The sequence below is a fragment of the Chelmon rostratus genome, chromosome 13, assembly GCF_017976325.1.
Source record: "Chelmon rostratus isolate fCheRos1 chromosome 13, fCheRos1.pri, whole genome shotgun sequence".
In the NCBI taxonomy this organism is placed as follows: domain Eukaryota; kingdom Metazoa; phylum Chordata; class Actinopteri; order Chaetodontiformes; family Chaetodontidae; genus Chelmon; species Chelmon rostratus.
This window is the reverse complement of record NC_055670.1, coordinates 19,936,767-19,960,906: the sequence shown is the minus strand read 5'-3', so window position 1 is coordinate 19,960,906 and position 24,140 is coordinate 19,936,767. Positions and strand designations below refer to the sequence as shown.

Genomic DNA, 24,140 nt, shown 5'->3' with positions numbered 1-24,140 from the left:
ACAGCAATGAACACTTCCACCTCTGATCTCTCTGCTGTTGTTATGTGGTGATTTTGTTGTTCCCACAGTCGTTCCCAACCTGAGTGTTTCCTTCTAACTAATTTTGACAGTTTTCCGTCTTGTTTCTTGTTGTTGTCACGAACCAAAAATCATTTGGTTGAACTGGTCAAAGTCTCTTCACGTATAAACTAGACGAACGGCAGCTTTGTTTTAAAGAGTTGCAACTCAAAAAGGCCAGCAGCCGCTGCACTAGAACGTGATTCTGCTCGCTTGCTACATCATTATTTCCCTGAATGTAACACAAATACACCAAGTTCAAACAACCTTCTAAAAAAGCACTGACCTGTCTTTGAGATGCCAGAGAGTTGAGGTTCCTCTCTGCCATTTCCTACATTTCTCTGAAGTGCACACAAAGTGCTGAATGGGCCGATCAAATGTGATGACTTAATGGAAAACCGACATCTGACCTTGTGTATAACTTCTGCATATCAATGCTGATTTAAACAGTATTGAATTGCACCATCAGTTTCAGTCAAAGACGATTTAAACTCACTAAAGTTCCAGAGGCAACAAACATGAACGCTGCAGTAAATTTTTATCAATGTGTTTAAAGTGGATGTGTGTGTGTTACTGTCTTGAAAAAATAAAAAGACAAAAAAAAAGATGAGATACGTGCTTGTCACACTTGAATCGCGAGTCCACAGTCACGGAGAAAACAAGATCGTAAGTTGACAATAATTAATGAGGATTTTGGGAGGTCTGGCAGTTCCAAGGACGGCCTTCAAGCACATTGTGTACATGAAAAACAATAAGAAGTCAAGGGAACAAAAAGCAGGCTGCCACGCTGCCAATAATAGCTACGACTGAACAATACCTTGCCAAGCAGACACACACACTCACACGTCCGCAAACTGGCAGCCACTCATAATAGGAAATCCTAATTACAATGGCTTCCAATGATTATTAAAACTACTAATAATAACTGCTAATAATTACAGCATGCCAAACCTGCCCTGGCAGGGAGGTTGGAGCAATTACACACCCAGTCAGTCAGTGACGAGTTCATACAGTCAGTGCAGGCTGTTTGACAGAAAGAAAAACAGCATCTGTCAAATATTTTCACCAGCACGAGGCCACTCAGTCACACAGTCAGTCAGGAGGTTGATGTCGGGTTTGTCATCATCTGGACAGATTACGTGTCAATTAAAGCTGCATTATGGTATTGTGACCAGTGGACAGACGTCTCCCAGAACATACCAGCAGCTTAAAGGAGTACTTCTCATATTAAATTACTGTAAATTCTGAAAGCTGGGGGACACACGACATACAAATAAAACAATTTAAAAACTGCTTTGTTCTCCAGAAATCTCGTGGACACCGAGAATGCAAATATTAAAGTGTTTCAGTTAGCTGCAAGTAGACTTGCCTTCTAAAATGTAGCTACAGGTAGCAGCTCAGCTAAGTGTTAGCCTTAAATTAATCTAAGAGGAGCTTTTATTCATTTATTTGAAGTCGTGATGGGTCGAAAAGTCAATAAGAATGGAAGTCACTGCACTAGAATGTGACAGCCAAGTAAGTGGCAAACTTTTTTTTTTTTTTTAGCTTTATACATTTAACACTTTAACAGCTCCAATAATTTTAGAATAAAAATGATCTGATTTTTGATGATGAATTTGAAATTTTCTAAGAGGCTTGAACTTCCACTCTGCTGCTTTAGTAATACCTCATAAGCTTTTGAACCAACCCCATCCAAAGTGCAGTATTTCCTCCATTCTCCATTCATTGTGGAAAGCTCGACTGGATGATCAAAGCAGATGGAAAACTGACATCTCGCCTTCTTGAACTTCACACCATCAGTCGTCTCAAACAAGGCAACATTTGCACATTGACACCACACTGCACACAGACATGCTGCTGGATGTACTGCCACCCATGATCATAGGAGTTCTGATGTGTATAACTGGTGGAGACCTGTATCGGTTACATGTTAGTACGCTACTGTGTGCAGCATCCTTACCTTATATCACCTTAAGTTGAAAATTAACTCTGATGGACCTTTAGTTTTTTCACTTGCTGGATGTCAGACTTTCTTCACCAGTTGCTCCTTTACATTCTGTTACTCAAAGCTGGAGACGTCCTGCACAGTTGGCCCGTCTGAGCTTTAGGAAGTCGGTTGGTGGAAACCTGTAGGACTCATTCATACTGTGAGGTGAACAAAACAATGCTTGAAAGCGTCTGAAAGCTGCAGAGTGTGGTGAGGATTCTCAGTGAGATCAACAGTAACAGCAGACACTTTATTTTCAAAGGAAGTTGTAAGCCAACTTTTCGGCCATCCGGAAGATCCAGAAAAACGAGCGTCAAAAGTTTACCTGTTCATCAGTCAGACGTTCAGTCCTTCCACACTCGCTGCACTGACATGTTGATTTAGACAGTGAGAAGAGTCCAGATTGCAGTTGATGCCTTTAACTCATTTAAATTCTGACACACATTAACATAAACACTAAGACTTAAACCGGCATTAGAATCAGAATATTGAACGATGAAAATGCACAAACACACCGACACACTTTGCAGATCCATACTCAACACTTTGCACAAAATGAACCTTGGCACCGACTCAGGAGAATTTAATTACTTCCTCTCCCTCTCCCCATTGGCTGAAAGGTCTGGGATATGCTAATTAAGCATTGACTGATAAAACATTCCCTTGGCCTCTTACCACTGTCTCATTACCACTAACTTCTCTGATTGCAGCCTGAGTCCAGCACCCACAGTGTCAGATAAATAAGAACACCTCAAGCCACAGGCTGTGACTAAATGCTTAATAATCGGAGGATATGACCTCGCAGCGTGATGGCACTGCGCCAGAAAAACTCGAAAAACTTTGTGCCACAATCAGTACACCTTATCTTCTTTTTCTAATTGATAATTAGTCTTGCATTAATTTGGGGCCAACATCTATCTCTTATCACAAAGGTACAATTTATCTGCCGCTTAAATTATGGACTAAATTGAGTTGGCAATGTTAATGACTCACCTTGCAGTGTATGGGGGACATGAGGGAAATAATTTCTCCTGACTCATATTTAATTAACCTGAGCAGATGTGCTGGGCATGCATTGTAGCTTAAAAAAGAAGCACGTGTTTAAAACATTTAAAGTATGACATCTTCAGCGAATCCTGTTTTAAAATGAATATTTTAATGCAAAAAAAAAAAAGATGCCATATACATAAATATAAAAAGTAGGAAAACAATCATTGTTATTGTTACAACATTATAAAATGAGTTTTGTGTTTTTGGATACAAGCGGTTTAATAAAAAATGCTATACTTCTAAGAGAGAGGTTGTTTAGTTGGCTCCTTCATATACTGGTCTCTGTAAAAGGAGATCCAGGAGTACCAGAACTCTTCATATAGAAGGTTCTAGTTAGTACCTTCAGCTTGTGCAACTCATATCGTACTGCCAAACAACAAAGAGCCATACTTACAGAATGCTTGATGTGTTCACCATGCTATGCAAAGTGCCTTTTTTTGTGTTCTTCTTGGAAATTTTATGAAGAAGCAAATTGAAAATTGCTTATTATCTTAATTGCAGGTAATTACTTCAATATGAACTGCATTTATAAGAGTGAGAAATGCCAACATGAAGTGAATTTCTGGGAAAAAAAGTGGTCAAACCTTGCAGTGTACCTCTCTCTCACAGTAACATGGTAAAAGCATCCAAACAGTCTGTGGCTCTTGTGTACTGAACCAACAACAAAGACTATCATTAAAGAGAAATACATAAAAAAATAAATGCTTGTGAAGAGTTACATACATGTGAATTGTGTACGAATATCAGAGGAGTAACAGTAATACACCTTCATGTAATTTTCACATCTCCATAAAGCTTCAGCAGACACTGACCCAGCATTCAGATACACATTTACCATCTTTGCATTCTGATCATTCAGTCTTAAAGGCAAACTACGCAGGATGTTCCTAAAAAGTGTAGACTCACACGAAAATAATCCCTCTCAACCATCACTTGTGACCCACTAGAAGTGTGTGGCAGTGGACTTATCTGCACAGACTCCCTGCTGTAATCAGGATGTTTCTGGGCTGCAACCTTTCGGCAGTGGGTGTGTAGCCCCCAGCCAATAACAGCACGCAGGTGAGGTCGGGACTCGATAAAAAGGCAGCGACCAGGTGCCAGACCGTAACCGGCACACATCCAAGAGGAAGCTATAAAAATGGCAGACACAGCACAGACAAGTCCTGCACAGAATACCTTAAAAGAAGAGCCGTATGCATCTATGTGACCCCTGTAGATCAGTTTCCAATCTCCTAAAACTGTGCTTTGTCATTGTACTTTCAGTAATACTTTGGCAATTTGATTTTGGAAGTTTAATTTCCACACTGGTGCTTAAAACTGATAATAGCATGAAAAAGATAAATATTTTTAAGTAATTCCCAAAGTCATTACATTCAGTCCATACAAGCCCACTCCTGTGACCCTCCACCTGCTGCAGATCAACTGCCACCCCAGTTTTTATGAACTTTCATTCTTTCCTCTGCTCTGCTGTTCTTTGAAAACTCTCTGAATCAACCACAAAGGCGCTGGGGGGCCGTGCACTGCATCTATTCCTCCCATTTCTTCCACCTTTCTATCACTCGTTTCTTCAATCTCTCTTTATCAATCCACCTCTTCCTTCTCTATGTTCTTTTGCTTCATTTTCCCTTCCTGGAGTCTCCACCCATCCCCCACTTCTACTCCTCTCTTCCATCCTTTCACTGTCATTCCTACCTGCCTGCCTACTTTCCTCTTTCCATTCAAGATCCAGATCTCTGAAACAAACAAGCAGATGAGATTTTTTTCCAGCCTTTTTTTCAGTCTAGTAGGATTTCCTCTTCAGTCATATTAACAGAAATGCAATCGACCTAATCATGAAATGTCATTTTTAACATTTAATCTTCAATGAAATTAATACTGCTGAGCTTTGTGGAGTGAAACGCAGAAATGTTACACTAGACTCTAAGTTACACTTAATTGATGGTTTAGTAAGTGGCTAAATGGATATACGCTACGGTGCAGCACTGAGAAGAGCACTCTGCATTCATGTTTTAACAGGACTTGTGTGCACTTCAACACACAGTGACGCCTACACCGCCAGGTCACGGGGATGTGCCGTGAACATCCATCACATCCGAACTCCGGCATGTGACACGCACAGACAACACGGAGAAAAAGAGGCCGCTAAGTAATACAGAGTGGTCAGTTAAGCCCAGCAGAAAAAAGCCTTTTGTGCCTGGTTTACCCATCGGCACGGACATCTGTGAGGCTTCAACAACTCTGCTCCAGCACATTCAGCGTGAAAATAAAACATAATTAGTACGAGCACCCAAGATAGTACATTGTAGTGGTTTGATACATTATATAAAATAATCTGTCCCATCATTATTGAAGTTTTGCTCATTTCTTGCATCCCTCAACTTATTTCACATTGCTGTCTATCAAGTTTAATCACTGTTATCTTATATTGCATGTGGTCTTTCCTGACAATGCAGTTGTTTAAATGCTTGAGTATATGTTTTGAAATAAATACTAGGAGTTACTCCCAGTAGAGGCAGCAAAAATGAGCTGTAACAGTGTAAAATGAAGTGGTATCTTTGGTGTGTGTATTACCTCGACTTAGGTCTCAGCATTATTACAAAATGATCATCTTGTTCTTAACTTTTCTTCCAGGATCTCACAGTTCGTATGTTGATTATCATTCTGATGAAAAGTTTGAAAAATGTGGTCGTCAGCTTCTTGCTTAAAGCAATGGATTATCTCTGACGCCTGACAGGAAACCAAGAAGTATGCAAAAACTGCAGGCACGCTGGAATGATTCAATAAACACAGGTTGACTCCGTGGATTAAGTATAGAGGACTGAAAAAGCAATCCAAGAAGCTTTCATACATTCAAGCAGAGGCCATTTTAAATAAAGTGAACTATTCAAATAATGGTAAAATGTCCCGAAAGGAATAGAAATAAATGTAAATTTGAGATTCAGTACTTATTTACGGCTGTAAACCAACAGCCTGGAGTGGTTTCAGACTCAGATTATACCTAATCCAGCACTAAAAAATCTATTTCAACTCATCTGTACTGAGAGAAATACTTTGGCTAAAAATGAAAGGCAATCATAGCATTATTAACAACATATTATTGTTCATTAAGATAACTGATACAGTGCTCTACTGTGCTTTAGTGCACTTCAATTACTCAAATGTTTCCACAATTCACTAAGAAAACAATACTGTATGTGATGTATCAGATTAATCACAATGTTTTCATAAAGATTGGTATAGTGGCGTTCTCCCTGTTACACTTCATTTAATAACAAACAGGAAGCCCATCCCGGTTTGAAATGCCGTGTATTTACTGTTAATCTGATGGATATGCTGTCTTGTAACTGTCGAGTTATGATGCTGTTTTTCACACAGGTTTGCTACATAACCTACATCTCAACTTGCCCTCAAGAGGAGACCAAAAGCCTTACAATCCCCTTTTAGTCGCACAAGACACAAAAAGGTTGCTGATTTCTGTCTGTTAGAATACTTTATGTTTTGTCGCTTGTGGAGCGGCAGCAGCGAAACCACCAGGTACAATATGAGAGCGCGTCGAGCTGTATGTGCACCTTTATTGCCTTTATTTAAATGGATCTAATTACCTTTGTGGCTCGGACTGATTCTTGAAAGAGGCGACTTAATCAGAGTATAGTGAAAAGTAAAAACCCTGCTAATTTTACACTCTATGAAGACTCAAAGCAATTTAAACGACTTCAAACAACAAGACATTATGCATTACGCAGGCCACTCTATAATTAACCTCCTTTACCTTGCTTGTCTGTGTATTACCATATACTTCAAACAGCACAGACAGTGTTTGATAATGATGGTGATTCAAATTACACCATTAGGAGGCTTCGACTCTATTTCATTGGAGTGCCGAAAGCAGAAGAGCTGCACAACACAAAGCATTTGGCATTCTGCTCGTTTTCATCTCTGGACCTGATCCGTCTACACAGCTGCAGTCATGGCATTCTTCTGTCTTGGGTTGGTTTGGTGTTGCTGTTGCTGTCTTCCTCCCTCCCCAGTATAGCCATACTGGTCTGAACTGGGATCCACCAGATGCCTGTAACCAAACAAGCATGTTCTCAGATTTCCAGAGCATATTGGGTTTTTTGCAGTTATTTGATAAAAAAGGAGGATTTCAGGTTTTAGAATTTACCTTTACCATCCACAAATCGCCCCTACCTGTAAGGTCCACCGCCAGTTCCACGCGTCATAGTGTCGTACCGTATTCCACGAAGTGGAGGGGTGGGAGACGGTGGCACGTCCTGCCGCAAAGGGCCTCTCTGCTGGGAGCTAGGAGCAGAGAACAAGACGTCAACCATTATCACAATATGAGCAGGTGAGGACAGGTGTGGTGATTTTCGATTTTATGATTCAACAGTGGAACAACTTGAAAAAATTCAAGACAGGAGTTGAGTTGAGGCCTTACTGTCAGAGTACTCATGTTAGAGTATAACCTTTGTGTGCAGCATTATGTGACATTAAGCAACTTCTTTGCATTTAATTACCTTGGGTGAGGGTAGTACCCTGGGTCGACGCCCCGTGGGTCACCTGCCCGTGCATATGGTGGGCCAGGTGGGTAGCCGGAGTAAGACGGGCCAGACTGGGAGTTGGGGTTAGGGTAGGACGGGGACTGAGGGTACCCTTGTGGGGTCTGTGGAGGTCCGGGGTAATGACCTGACCAGGGCTGCATGGGGTAATCAGCTGGATCCAACGGACCTCGTCTGGAGGAGAGAACGGCACAATTTTGCAAGAAATGAAGGTGAAATTTAGCAAGAAAATAAAAACTAGCTTATTTTGCATTGCAAAACACATAGACAGTCGCATGTCAGTGTGGGTCCGTTGATTCATTTGACCAATCGACAAAGAGGAAGACATGGCATGTGGTCAAAGAGCTTCTTGCCTGACAAACGTTTCCCATGGCTAAACTTTTACAGATACAACTTACATCCATGAATATGAATTCCGAATAACATTCATTTGCGTTTTGACTATTAATGACTAAACCACTGTTTGTCAATAAATAGAAAGCTATGGGCATTTTGTTTTTCTCAAAAAACGCTGCCAGTGGTAGCAAGATAAACATATAAACCTGTATAAACAACATTATGTTGCAGAAGGCAATCAGTGAAATAAACATGATTTGTCTGCATGACATCACGACCTGATGCAGTTTTAGCCTCTCGCTCTGCCTGAAATCACTCAAAATAAAACAAATCATCAACCAACTGCTGGCACTGTGAAGATCATGTCAGGGTTTGCTGTTTTTGTTTGGTTTGTGATGCTCTTTTCATGTCTATTATTACGAAAACATCAGCGAATTCTAATGCTGCATTTATTTCCCGTTTCTCTGGAAAATCTCTCGACTAAACGCCTAAATTATCGATGAAAACCTGCTGAAAACTATTTGTTTTGGATTAGAGAGAAGACAGAAAAGAGGAGGAGAGCCACACACACACACACACACACACACACACACACACACACACACCCAACAGCCCATCCCAGCCAAAGATCACATAGCAGCAGAATATAAGTGACATGTGACAGTTTTAAGTAGGCTAGGGCTCAGTTAACATGCACGCAAACACACAGACACAGCTGTGGTAATCCAGTACAGTCCTGTTAATAGATATCGATGTCTTGTGCCCAGTGGACAGCAAGTACACAAACGTGTGCCGTCCACATAGCAAACATTATGAGGCATTACATTTTATCTCTCTGTCTTTGTGTTAAATTAAGAATAGGAATAAATAAATCTCCTTCTATTTTCGTGTGTGTATTCATGCGTGTTTGTGTACGTACATACATGTGAGATTAGACGTGTGCATATATTAAGAAATTCTGCACGATTTTGAGCTAATATACTTCAGAATAATGTGTACTGGAGCATGTACTTGTGTTAAAATGTGTTCAGAGCAGAATCATGTTACTCTCACTCGGTGTCATAATGACACTTATCATCGATATGCAGAGTTGAGTGGGTGGGGCTCCACAGTCTCCAACCAATCGCAGAGTTGACCTGTTGCCTGTTGCCTGGAGATAATGTTAATGTGCACACGACCACGGAGACAGACAGACCCAATCAAACACAGATTTGTGCACGAGTGCTTGCGCAGAGCACACACACATGTACACAGAGCGCTGGTGGTCTCCTTGCTGACGCCTGTGTGTGTCACTTTGGGTGGTCAGCAGTGGAAAGTGTCTAACTAACTACATGCCCATCATGTTTGGGATGTCTGCTTCTGCCCCTCCTGGCTCCATATATCCGCCGAGAGAGTGTGTGTGTGAGTGCACACACATCACATTTCTGCTCCTCTGTCAACTCATCTGTCAACCTATCTGTCATCTGTCTGCCGGTTTTCGACTTATTCTGCTACACTTATTGTAAGTCACTCTGGGAAGCGTATCAGCTACATGTCTCAAATATCTCCCTTCTTGTAGCCACAGCCGTTTCGTCTGCGTCTCCTCGGCTGGAAAGCCTACCAACACGTCAAGCCTGCCAGCTGCCCCGTCTGTCCATGTGTCTGACTCTCTCTATCTGTCTCTCTTTAGACATTTTATGGCTACAAGTTTGCCTGCCACCCAATCTGCACGGCTTGCTATCCGTCTCTGACTCTGTATACCTGTGCCCATATCAGTCAGTCAATCCGTCACTCAGCATTTGGTCCCCGATAATGTCGCCAAGGCAGAGATGGAGAGGTGACTGGAAGGTGAAGAAGACAGGACAGAGAGGGGACAGACAGAGATTAGGTGGAAAGGAAGGAGGGGAGGGAAGTAAAAGTGTAAGGGGAGGTATGGGGGAGTGATGCAGATGAAAAACAACGATAAGAGGATGATGGGAGCTAGAGAGGTGAGGAAGATACAGTAACGGAGCAGAAAAAGACATCATCTGTAAAATTTACAGGTAAGTAAGTCATCAGCAGCTTTTGTGAACAAACTTGTCATTTAGACAAACAATTATTTGTAAGCAAGGTGTAAACAGAAAAGGAGATGAAGCAGAAAAGGCCAGTGGGCCATGAGACACGTTGGACAAGTTTAAAACGGGAAGGAGAACAAATGTGGACAGAGAAAGGAATGATTGAGAGTGGTGCGGACTGAAGAAGAATGAAAGGAGATGAGGATAAGAGGCGGGAAGGAGTGAGAGGCCGGTATTCCTTCGATCATAAGAGATCAGAAGACAGGAAATTTGATTCCACCTAACATAACATTTATTATTATGATTTCTATGTGATCTCCAAACCTCTGTCACTGCCTGTTGGCAATGTAACAGTGATCTACTTCAAATCAAGTGGGAAAACATACAGAAAGATGTTGTCAATTCACTGGATCCCTGGAAAGGTTGAGGTTTAACAGGTGCTGGAAAAACCTGGAAACATTTAAAGAACAAGTAAGTGGTCAAAAGAAAATAATCATAGCCACATTTTGAGTGTGCTTTTTGCAGTTTTATATAATATTTTATTTTAACAGGATATCTATCAAACTGTTGGCCAGCTGAGAAGAGGAATTTTAAAAGTGACATGTGGCTCAGGAAATGCGATGGGCATTTTTCAGACAAAGGGACTGCACTAGGGGCGGTTGTGGCTCAGGAGAAACCCCAAACTGCTCCCGATGGTCACCCTGTGTGGTTGCTCTCTGCCACCGGTGTGTCAGTGTTTGCGTGAATGGGTCAATGAGAAGCAGAAACCTTGTGAAGTTTGCTTTGAATAAAAGCAGCATTTAAATGTACCCATTTACAAAGGGTTTAATCAGTTAGTCAAATAAAAAAATTAAAATAAAAAATTTAGCAGATTGATTGATTGATAGTGAAAATAATCATTAGTTGCAGTCATAGAATCTTCTGAGAGTTGCCATATTGGGATTGGAGTGGAAATCCAGTGGGAATCTTTAGGGAATTCACTGTAAATCCGGTGGCAAGTTTGGAATTCTCCCTCCAGGAACCCAGTCAGCACTGCACAGCAGCTGGGGATTACGGGGTAATGAGGATGGAACCCATTACTGGCACGCACACACACACACACACACATACAAATGCACACACACACACACAGCAAACCTTAGCTTAAATGCAGTGCTCGTTCCTAATCACCCCCTCCCAAACCCCACGCACTCTGGAGGAGGCAAATTGGCACACAGCTGGAGAGGAGTTAAGACCAAATGAGAAGGCTGGTGGTCTGTGTGTGCATGTGCGTGAGTGTGTGTGTGGGAGAGAAAGACAGAGAGAAAGATAGAAAGAGAGAAACAGATGTAATGAATGAGAACAGCTTCCTGGCACATGCAACAACTAGTTTAACATAATTGTGAGAGTAATCAAAGCAAAATGAAAGAAGTGAAAACATTCCAGGCGGAACAGAAAAGCCAACGAGGGCTCAGTGTGAAGTGAAGCCCGGCTATGTAATACCTGTTTAGGAATAACTTCTTTGATACTCTTAGTTCTGTCAATGGCACACTCAGAGTACATAGGTTAGATATCTGAAAGGATAATTGGAAAGATTCCTCTCCATGTCTGACAGTAATTGAGAGTAACGTGAGCCTTTCTAATTCCCCGGTATTTAAGAGATTTCTGATGGAATTTAGAGGAAACAAGGAGTTGTTATGTGTCCGCTGCACCTGCCCCTCTCTCTCATAAACACACTTACACTTACTCTTTCTAAAAGGGCTGGATACAGCTGTTATACTAGTGAAAACACACACACACACGCATACATACTCACACACATTCACAGCCATCGATCATCCCAGCCTGTCTCAGCGAGACACAAATACCTTTTAGAGAGAGAGACAAGATGTAGCGTTGTGGCACAACACATTAAAAAAACTCGGCGTGGTAGATGGATTGTCTCAATATAACCGAACACTAAAGCACAAACACGAGCAGCGCTGCCTTGAAATGAGAAGAGAGGAGAAGTTTCAGATGAGCGGGGGGAGGCTTATAGAAGGTGTGACACAGGGGGGAGTAAAGAGTGATATCTAAAGCGAGTGACAGAGCAAAGAAGAGGAGATAAACGACTGCGGCTTTAATTCAGTTGTTTCTTCGTGAGTCTTCATAGAGCTCATCTTGTGTTGGCATCCATTTAAAACTGATTTTAGGTCTGAGCTCGGGAAAGCACTTCATATATTCAAATTGCATTCAAGAACATTAGATTCTTTGTCAATGAGAGTCACGATATTTTGACAGCCTGGTAATAAAACAGATTAATAGCTCAAATTGTTCCACGACTGCTGTCGTAATGTCATTTGAAGAGCCGCAGTGAAAATGGAGCTGCTGTGGTGTAATGTCCCCGGAGTTACACTAAGTTTAGCTCCAGAGCTCCATCTTCTTAATGTGATACTTCATTATGAAGCTTTAATCACGGAGGCATCACAGTCCAAACAATGAGGCAATATAAGCTTAAGTGAGAAATAATGAAGGGTGGATAAATATTTTATCTTCCATCTAAAGACGGGTAGGAAACAAGAGCAAAGTCTATCCGAGGGACGAGTGTACTGGAATGAAAATGAAAGCGCGCCACATCGTGCGGTCTTTGCAAATGACATTTAATATTGGTTTTGAAGCGCTCAGTTAATTATATCAAGTTTAGTACATCAATGCACTGTAAATAAGAACATCAAGTTATCTATGAAATTGACTTATGAAAGAAAATCGTCACCGGGATCATGTGGTGCTCAGAAAAAGTTAAATCAAGGTTGAATCAAGCAGTTCAGTTCATTAGAGCCATGTCTAGACAGATAGATAGATAGATAGATAGATACTTTATTCATCTCCAGGGTCCAAGTGGCTTCATTAAAGCACATTCATATATGTTGTATGAAAAAATGCAGAAAATTAGGCCCTTTACCCCTAAATTAGATTTAAAACATTAAATGAGTTTCAAGGAAACCAGGAATTGCTTGTTAATATGCTTATTTCTGCTGCTTCAAAATCCAGTTATATCATCCGATCCTTTGGAGGATCTTAAGATGTACAGATCATGAAGTTTCGGCCATGTAGTGTTCATAGTTACTAATTATACAACATGTCAACCAACAGAAACACAAAAGCCAACATGAGCACAGAGCAGCCATATATGACAGCCATGGTACAGACTAAAAGTGCACATGCAAAAAGTATGTATCTTTGGTATTGTTGGTTTCCAGAGGCACCAGGCAGGCAGTTAACAAAGAGGCATCAAGCAGAGAGTGGAGGCTTCCAGGGTGAGTGGCAGCTGCCTTTGTTTGAGTTAAACCACACAAAGCTGCTGCGTGAGCACACTGCACAGGTACAGTATACGGCATCTTCAACTGTATTAACTGTGAGCATTGAGAAAAAACAAACTGTTCGCAGAACAGAGCTGAGTCATTAAGAGAGACACCTGAAGCAGCAAAAAGAGGTTTTTCTGTTTTATTAGGAGAAGCCCAATGAGACACTAAGCTGTTTTCCTACTTATGGTTAAGTGGTTACATACTGCGTGTCTGAGTGTATGTGTGTGTATGTCAGAGATGGTATTCTGTTGGTTCAGCTGTCAGCGTGGTTTGCGTTGGTGCTTGTTTGTGTGTGTGTGTGTGTTAGAGACCCCTAAACCTCCCTCGACTCCTGACCCCTTGAAGTCACATGATACTCCATCAGTTCCCACCAAACACTTAAGAGGATGGGGTCAAAGGCTAAGGAAGGGTATTATCAGCCAGGATTAGGCGGCATACCAAATACATAGACATAACATTCAAACCTTCAATAGCAGCCTTTGGCAGAGCTAACAAGCAATGGACCATTGATAACAGTGCAGCTGCACTGGAAGCAAAGCTAACGTAATGTTTTATTTTCATTCACTCATGTGGGTAAAAAACAGCTGATTTACAGAAGGCCTGTTGTGGAGGGCAGTGTTACATGTTCAACACTGCTCTAACAAATCCCCTAAACAATTTTTTTTTAACAGAAAACCCTTTTAAAACTTTATTTATGAAAAGCAGCACAAATCCACCATTCGCTAAGCCTCACCCCCTAGTAACTGTTGCTATACCCGCCAAGCTTTCCATTCTGGCACAGCATATATGGACATTATACATTTACACTGTGAAGTTTATCATTCAAAATTTGCAGGAGAGCTTTCTGCAGTGAGGTGGAGCCTGGCTGTGTTGAAACTGTTGCAGCCACATTTTGAATCAAACGTTGGTTTTTCATGTCAGCTCTTATTATGAAAATGTTAATATTTGTATTCAAATTATGTGCCAGTGAAATGTTATTGGCTGCTCATAGAAGTGACAGAGGAAAAATGATGAGGAGAAACTCAGAGCGTGTCACACCTCAATGAGCTGCTGTGGTTTGAAGACCTAGGTCAACATGAGGACAGCTGCTAAAAAACAAACCCAAATACCAAACATATTTGAGTCAAATATTGCTGGTGAGACAGCCTGAATGGAGGTTTAAGAGCTTGCAAAAAGATCAGACAGTATTTCATTGTGGATTATTTAACTTTAACTGAGATGAAGATGCAATCCTTTGTTGTTGTTGTTTTTTTAAACATGTTTCTTAATTTCCAGTTTCAGACTACGTGCCTCAGATGTAATTACTGAGGACTTCATAGCAAATTTGTATTAAAATGATTGGCCAACAAGGAGTCTCCAGGCAAAGAGCAGACCACTAAAGAATAAAATCTTCATCTGTATTCCTTGAAACAACCAAAGAGCAAAGGGGATGAATGTATGAATGTGAAGAGGATATGAAGCTTGCATAAACAGAAGACAAAGAGATGTGACCGCAGAGGGCTCAGCCAGACAGGAGAGGAGGAAGAGGAGGAAGGAAAAAGACAAGGGCTGTGTCCAAAATCACTCCCTATTTACTCTATGGTGCAAAAGATTTTACTACCTTTTATGAATTCATCCACTTAAAATCAAAAATCCCACAATGGAGCAAAAAAAAAAAAAAGCAAAAAAAAAAAGCAAAAAATAGTAGCATCCCTGGCATGTACACTACTTTTTGCCAACAATCCCACAATACAATGCCCCAAATTTACAAATGCAAAATTACTGTTGTGCGATTCTACAGCTGCAAAATGATAATAATTAGTGTCTGAAATCTCAATTTACTGTTGAGGAAAATGCTGATTGTATATTATATAAGCAGTAATGAATGAGTCAACAAGGAGTTAATTTTGTACACAGCCCATGATGAGGACAGGAAATAGAAAGAGACCACGATCACTGTGTCTAAATAACAAGATGTAGACAAGAAACAGAAGGGTTTCCAAAAATCAGCTCTAGCCAGAGAAGCCATTAAGCTCAGGTGGAGTAAAAAAAAAAGGTTCTGACAGGGAGGAGGAAATGAGGAAGAAAAAGCAGAGGTTTACATTTGAAAGCTCAAGAAGAAGGAATGACAAATAGGACTACGAGTAAGAGAGACTCAACCTCCCAGATGGATGTCTTGTGAGTGAGCCTGAGAAGAAAAACATGAAAGGAGGACAAGGAAGAAAGGAGCGGAAAATGAGAAGGGAGGGACAACAAAGAAAAGTAATGGAAAGGAAGGGGCAGAATGGAGAAGAAGAGAAGAAAAAAGGCAGAGAAACAAGTGCTGCCCTCCAGAGAACTGGCATGCTGAAGGTCAGCATCTGCTGAGAATAATGGGCCCTACTTTAGAGGAACATGCACTCACACACATACACACACTCCCGGATGCTTGCTCATACAGTTCACGTTCGAATGAAACTAAACACCTTTCAGGGGCTCCTATCTGTCTTTGTCAATAAAGTTCTGTCAAATATGATTAATCCACCTGGATATCATGAATTACAAACTGACCAGTCCGGAAACTAACATGATTACATTCCCCTGTGTATGTGCACGTGTGTGTATACACATTTGGTACGTGTATCAGGGTATGAATGTGAGTGACTGTGAAGGTGTGAGGGTGCATAATACAGGGCATTCATATTAAAGAACACAGTCAAAGTGTTAAAAGAAAAAAAAAGACAAAGCCAGCAGAGAATGAGATGAAAATGACCACAGGAGGATAAAAAGAGGATATTGGACGAGAGCAAATGAAAGAGCTTGGTAAGTATGGAAAGTGTTTAAAGTGAAAAGTACGATAAAAAGCTGCAGTGAGATGGGGAAAACAGGAGAGAGAATTCAATCAGAGCACAAAAAAAGTCTGAGAGAATAAAAAGAGAAACAGTACTGAAAGAAAAAGAAAATGAGATGGGAGAAGAACAGTGGAGAAACCCATTAGAGGGAAGTGAGAGGAACTGAGGGATGAGGGCCTTCCAGATGGTAGGAGACTGTTGCCGCGGAAACACAGAGAGGGCAGAACAATGGGGATTTGGAGTGGCGTTTCGCATCCCATCATAATACGGCCATGCCATTTGGAAACGGAGCGATGAAGCTACAGCCAAAAAAAAGAAAAAAACAAAAAAAAAACAAAACAACGCAGACACCGACAATTTACTGCAGGCAGCTCCTCAACAAATACATTCTGATCAACATGACAAATGAGAGATGAGCCGACGGATCAAGAAACTGAGAAACATGTTCTGTACGTGGGGGATAAATGTTCTTCAAAACCTTCGCTCCTGTAATTGCAGCTCCTTTTCCATTACATTCACACTGTCACACCGAGTGTCACACATTAACTCCACCCTTGATGAAAAGCAAGCAAGCCGCCAAAGAAGACACAGACCAAGGATGTCAAAATGTCTCTCCAATATACAAGCAAATACCTTAAATACAGCTTATTACGTAAACATTTTACCACTTTGATTTAATAACTTACAGGAAGGAATAAAGGAAAGAAATTGATTCTTAAGGCATCAAATACAGCTGTTACAAAATCTTCTATACATTTCACATATTATCATATTGTGTATGAAAAGTGTAAGTGTTGAAGTATTTCACAAAACTATCAAATCAATGTTACATGATCTGCTAAAGAAATATTCAAAGCTGTCACTTAATGCACCTCTACAAACTACATATGTTCACAAGCTCTAATGTGGGAGGAAACGATCTAATTGCAGGGGGAACCTCTAGAAATTGGCGACATCAAATTGAGCCGTAAGTCACGCTAAATGGAGCAACCATATCAACTTTTAGATACTTGAATGTGCAACAGCCATAAAGACAGATTGATCACATTGGCAGTGAATTGGCTGCAAATTGTAAGTACCTGAAAGTGTCACGTTCATCTATACCAGCTGAAATGATTCAAACTAAAGATGACATTTAGTTTTGGCAGAATCATACATACCCACTTATAGGCAGTGTAGTGGCTGGCTTCCTGAAACATCATGAAATCCATTACTGATAATACCATGTCCCATTCAAATGGCCTCCATTATTTCACATCTTGAGCCAATAAGGTTCCCCCACAGCAAGATGTAATAGTTTCAAGCTGGGGACATTTTGCTCTGAGTATGACCACAGGATACAAATTGCTGACAAAATTACGATCCCTCAATAGCCACTAATTTGGGACATGAAGAGGAGTTCTGAAATAGTACTTTCAACAGGGAGATGGGAGACTGTAAAAGCCCCTGCACACCCACAAGTATGGTCGTGGATTCATATGAAAGGACTTTTAGGAGGGACACAAACACACAGATACATGCACAGACATGCTCTCAGTGTGCGGTACCATAAAAAAATGTATGGTTTGTACTATACCTGTGCTCAGATAACTGTGCTGTACAGAGTTACTGTTCGACAAAGGCTTCAGTTTAAATGGGCCGATGTTAAATTTCAATTTCACTGCAAACACATTGCATTTGCAAGTTTAGTAGTGAAAAGGGCTGCAACTAATGATTATTTTAACTGACTATTTTCTCGATTATTCGATTAGTTGTTTTGTCTATAACATGTCAGGAGACGGTGAAAAACGTTGATCAGTGTTTCCTAAAGCCTAAGATGACGTCCTTAAATGTCTTGTTTTGTCCACAACCAAAATATATTCAGTTTACTGTCATAGAGGAGTAAAGAAACTAGAAAATATCCACATTCAAGACGCTGGAATCAGACAGTAATAGTTGACAACTAATCGACTAATCCATTCATCGTTGCAACTCCGGTAGTCAATGTAGGACACTGAATCTGAAGGTAAATGTGTTCTTCCGTGCACTAACTTGACAAACACTGCTTTGTTTTACTGTCAAACCCCTTCCTGCTGCAGTAATATGAGCTGCTTCCTGTTTCGACAGATTCATACATCATCTTAATTTACAGCGCGTTCCATCTGGTATCAAAGAATTTGATGTGAGCTCAATTTTTGCACACGCTCATCATGTTGCCTTTCATAGTTTACGCAATTGTGAAGAAGAACTTTGCATGCACAAACACATTTAATTACCATTTAACTATCCAATATAACTTTGAGAATTCTTGGTGAAAAAAGAAGCATGTAGCAGCAGATGGATCATTAGGCTGCTGCCAGATGTTAACATTTCACAGCTGCGAATGCTGAAATGAAGCACAGTCCATCTTCTTGTTTTTCTGTTAGCCATAAATAATAACATTGATGTATTTCTCATATTTTTGGCGATTAGCTAACTGCTGTAAAGTAAAGGCGAACGATCGTCTGCACTCAAAGAAGAACAATTCCAAATAGGCGAGATGTGATACGATAATCTTCACCTGGGTGTTATTCTGCCACTATGCAACATGTGTAGATTTCACAACTTGCATCAAACCTTCCCTCCACATGAGCACAGTATCACTTGACACCAGCACACCCGAAGACCTGTTAAACATTCACTGGCTGGGACCTGATGGAGAAATTTCCTCCCTCACCCCGGGGTCCAGACATATGAAAGCATATCATACTCTTGTCATGCGGGGACCCACTGGTTCTGCAACACATTATCGGCTGTAGCCCAGCTTTTAAGAGTCCATGATCAGGATCAAAGCTGTGACCAGAACTCTTTAAAGCAGCAACGGGTGAACACATCAGAAACACTAGAAGCGAGGAACAAGCTAGGGTCAAGAGAGAAAAAGAGAGGGGGAGGAAGGGGGGGGCAGTCTATAAGAGGCAGGGTCTTTCTTGGGATCCCCTATGTGGCTAACAAACAAGCAGAGACCCCAGGCCAGAGACACAGGAAAACAACTGGACAATGGGGTGGATTGTGCAGCAGTGGTAAAGTGGTCTGGGAAACCCTCAGGCCTGGTTGGGAGGTCTTCTCAAGAGAGACAGAGGGAGAGAGAGACATTTTCATTTCCCTCCTCAGCAGAGTGAAAAAATTATTCAACAATGTCCTTTTCACCCCAAGTTCAGAGAGAATGAGAGAGGGGAGGGGCTTAAAGAGAGAAAGATGCAAAGCGGAACGGCAGAAAGTGGAGGGAAGTAAATGAAGAAGTGCACCTAAACTAGACAGAGCGGAAGACACAGAACACAACATCTGCTTCCTAATTACCAATCATCCAATTATCATTACAATGAGGAAGTGACAGCCTTCCCAGAAACCTGCACAGCAATTCTGATTGGCTCTTTTAATCTAATAAGAGTAATAACGAGGACAAATGGGAAAGGGTGTTTGGCTAATGCAATTGGGTCAAGGCTGTGTTTCAAACAACTGATCGCTGTTATCAGCAGAACTCCTGTGGGAGCAAAATCATGTTTTTAATCAGGGCTGACTTAGTCCAGTCCTGTGTGCTTTGAAACTCGGGCTTCAAAAACAGTCATTCAAAGAAATACGGGCTCATGGAAGAAAAGGGGTCCAACTAAACAACAGGAAAACACACAGGAGGGGGGTTTGATTGTGGATATGAATGTAAAGCAGTTATCGTTGTGGCGGTCAATGCTCTCCCATTCTTTAGGTTACAGACAAGAAGGAAGTCTGTGTGTGTGTGTGTGTGTGTGTGTGAGAGAGAGAGAGAGAGAATATAAGAGAATATGTATATGACAAGCATTCACCAACCTCAGAATATCCAAAACTCTCTCTCTCTCTCTCTCACACACACACACACTCACACACACACACACACACACACACATACTGATATAATGCATTCCCTAACCTTTACCCTAACCTAAACCTAAACCTAATTCTAACCTAACCCTTAAAACCAAGTCTTAGCCTTAGCTCACTTTCCAAAAATGTCCTCACTCTGTTGGTTTAACAGAGGGCCGGTCCACACTGTGCAGCCAGTACATGCACACGTTTCCATCACTTCTGGGGACATAACGTGGGGACTTATATTCATTTTGGGGAGACTTATTCTAACCATAACCATAACTATAACCACTACTCACCTACTCCTAACCTTAACCCAAGTCTTCACCCTAAAATTTAATGATTTACCTTATGGGGACTTGCATTTTAGTAAGATGAGTCCACACAATGTGACTGTGTAAACAGATTTATGTCCCCACAACATGAGTAATACATTGCCACACACACACACACACACACACACACACACACACACACACACACACAAACACACACACACACACAGAATAGGTAAGTATGCATACCAATCATTGAACTTGCTTCAAACAGATTAATGCAGTCATTCATGTTCCTACACGAACACAAAATGGTACAACACAAAACATTTCACCGCAACTTTCAAGGTTTGATTCCAGCCAGGAATGTTGCTAAATGTCACACACCTCTCTCTCTGTTTCAGTCAGTCTCTCGACACTCAAAACCATCTAATAAAATGGAAATAAGCCCTAGTCCTCAACAAATGTCCTCCCATGTTTAAAATTCAAACTGCTTCTCACATGGGTAGAGGTATAGGGACACATAATCTCAACAGGGGTCCTTTGTTTCAGTGTAATAACACCACTGAGAGAAAGCGAGATGGAAGGGGAGAAGTACAGGAAAATGGTGAAATACAGAGAGAAGGTGAGATGTGGAGGACGGGGGGTGAAGAGGATGGAGAGGTAATTTCAAGAAAATGTCAGTGAAAGGAGACCTTGGGGGATTTAAAGTGAAAGGACATGCAATGTTGCGTCCTCACCTCTTTACCTTTCCAAATTGTCTATGTTCCCTTTCCATCTTAGAAATAAACTTCCAAACAGGAAGAGAGTTAAGAACGCTATTTTCTGAATGTTAAGCACAGGTCATATAGCACTGAACGTATGATCACATGAAGCGCTGAATGTTTGAATGGGCCACAAGTTGCTGATTGATTAAAATCACCTGGAGAAAAATGCATTAATTAATCTTGATATGAACCATTAGCTAACATTAAACTTGGTTTTATGTGAAGCATTAGTTTCCATACATGCTGATTTTATCTCAGCATAAAGGTTTGGATCACAAAATGGTTGCAACACTCAAGATCAGGTTTAATTACTGTGGTCAAAACCGATTTTAGTAGTAAACACTTACAAAACGCTTTCATGCAGTCACAAAAATATACAATATACCTCCACCAGACTCCTCTGTATTTCATGCAGTACATTTACTGACAGTCTGTTAGGTGGTGTTTGTGCTTTAGGCAGGGAAACATCATCCACTGCTGGGTCATGTTTTAATTTTAGAGCCATCAAAATCTTGTCTCGCACTGATAGCGCACACACATACACACACGCACACACACTCACATGCGTACAAACAGACGACGTATCCAGTGCTCCAGTTAACTGACTTTGAGTCAAACATACAGTACCTGAGTAAGCAACCCTGCAGCTATTTTTGGACTCACTTGGAATAGCATGAACACACACTCACAAACACACACATGCACATACACAAACATGGTCCCTCCCACACATGCATACAGGTATACAGGCATGCAGACACTAGATACACACAGCCTGCTAGCTATTTCTGGGCCGGTGGCAAAATAATATGTTTTGATAAGGTCAACAGCCTGGATGTGGTTTCCAAACATGAGCTCTTTCGCCGACTCTAGATGCTGAAATATCTCCTGAGTTAATTGACAGCAGGAGAAACGTGGAGGCAGAGATGTAGAGGCAGGGAGAAAGATAAACAGAGACAGAAGGAGTCCCTTTTAGAAACATTTCTGGGTTAATCTATCTATTTTGTAATGGCTTTTTGGCTTTCAGACTGGTGTGTTCATTGTGGAAAACTTATATTAACTCACTTCAAATATGAGAGGCTGTTATGGATGTAGGCGCAATGTTTGCTATGTATTCGGCATCAGTTATTAGATTATGAAAGACAAGGCGATGCATATGTGAATCTATAAGGCTGTTTTCTCATCCACAAAGAAAAGTGGGTCTTAAATTTAGAGGTCAGAACAACATCCATCCATTTTTCCAAAAAAACTGTTTAGCTTGTGCAACACAGAAATGTCAGTTTAAGCATCTAAACCACCATTTCCCATTGATATGATACTATACATTTATTTCATTTATTTATCAAAATTTGTATCTTTATTACTAATGTTACCATTTAATATGTATGTTAACTTAACCTACACACTCCTCCACATGAATACACGCCACACTGACACATTTTCATACATGCATGCAAGCTCTGTGACATGTGTGTCTAATCTGTCGCCTTTTTATATTATGTCCTGTTGCAAAAATATAAAAAAAACCCCCAAAAAACAAAGAAAGCTGCATTATTGGCAATGTGACAGTTTTAAATCGCACTTCAGCTGTGTAGAAAATGTTTCAGAAGTGTTACCAGGTTGTAAGTAGGCAGACTGTCAGAGTGACTTTTATGGAAAAATCGCTGGGGTCCTTTTCAAACACGAGGCCTACATGTAAAATTGGCACAGCATTTTTCGGATTACAGTGCATGTCTGAAAGTGGAAACAGAGACAGGGTGTACTGTATGTGAGTGTGTGTGTGTCCAATTTCCCAAGGCTTTTCAGATACCACAGCCAGACCTCAAAACTATCATCACTGTTCTCGCTCCCATCTGCCAAAGTCATCACCCACACACAGACACTCTCTCTGCCATGCACGCACACACACGCACACACACACACACACACACACAGACACTCTCTCTGCCATGCACACGCGCACACGCACACGCACACACACACACACACACACACACACACAAACGAAAGAGGTGTGAAATAGCCATCCCTCACCATTTTAACAGGGGTGGGAACCTGGCTATAAACTTTCTAACGTTCTTAACTTCTGTCTGTCACTCCCCTCACCGACTTACACTCTCCCTCTCTCTCTCTCTCAACAAACATTTGTTGTTGGCTCCTTAGTCTGCTGAGGTGTTGGTTCTTAGAAGCAAAATAAAATGAGGTGAGAAGAAGCTAGTAACAACCACTCAGAGTTTTTCCTGTTGAAGTTTACACTTCTATTTTCACTTGAAAACGTCTTATTTTTAGCTACAGCAGGAGTTTACAGTGCGGTGATGTCAGGCATGTTAAGGGGCTTTACGTAAGGACATTACAGCAGGACCATTCATCTTTGGAAAATAACGGAGAAAAAAAATGGCTGAGAAAATAAGGGACCATGGAGGAAAAGAGAAGGAATTAACAAAGGAGCCAACAGGAGAAGAAAAAAAAATATGGAGATGTAACGATAGACTGAAGAAAAAGGAGAGAATAAAAGTTGAGGCCTTTCAGGCAGTGAAAGTGGAAAGGTTGCAAATGAAAAATGAGATGCTGAAAGACCGAGAGTGACTGATGATGGTTGGGGAATATAGTATGTCTTCCACCGTGTTTCACATTGAGATGCTGAAATGGTCAGTGAACAGCTGTGGTTTCATGCAAACGATCTTTCAAATAACGACCGTTCTTGCCCTGATTATTCATCTGGTCACATCAGAAAACACATCATGAGAAATAAATGGAAAGAACCCTTCAAGACTTCATCAGCACAGTCAGGAAGCTGCTATTGTTCCTGTTTTGGCTAATGTTATATTTCATGCTGTCCGGGGAGGAAAATACCAAAATGCAGCGGGCAACAGGCTAACGCATGCTGCACAGAGATAGTCGTGTGGTTAAGTTCCCTGCTTGGCTGTGAAGTCTGATCAGAGCTGTCTCTCCTGTGTCCTCTACTCTCCTGCCTCCTGGCTTTTTAACCGTCTGAACAGGCAGAAAAAAATAGCTGAGCTGAATGCTTAGTCTGTCCGAAAAAGGGGGCGGAAGAACTGGAAAATAAAAATGAAACAATGAAAAATAAAAA

General features: G+C 41.1%; 1 protein-coding gene across 3 annotated transcripts in view; it reads right to left on the bottom strand.

Moving 5' to 3' along the window:
• Positions 1–3,227: 3,227 nt before the first annotated feature.
• The window catches only part of pard3bb (par-3 family cell polarity regulator beta b), a 205,779-nt gene continuing 184,866 nt past the window's right edge, over positions 3,228–24,140 (bottom strand). For all 3 annotated transcript variants that reach the window (XM_041950832.1, XM_041950834.1, XM_041950833.1), the window contains 3 exons: positions 7,609–7,824; positions 7,283–7,393; positions 3,228–7,160 (listed from right to left, as the gene is read on the bottom strand). In XM_041950832.1, coding sequence (XP_041806766.1) covers positions 7,046–7,160; positions 7,283–7,393; positions 7,609–7,824 — 442 coding nt within the window. In that variant the 3' untranslated portion in view covers positions 3,228–7,045. The remainder of the gene's footprint in view (positions 7,161–7,282; positions 7,394–7,608; positions 7,825–24,140) is intronic.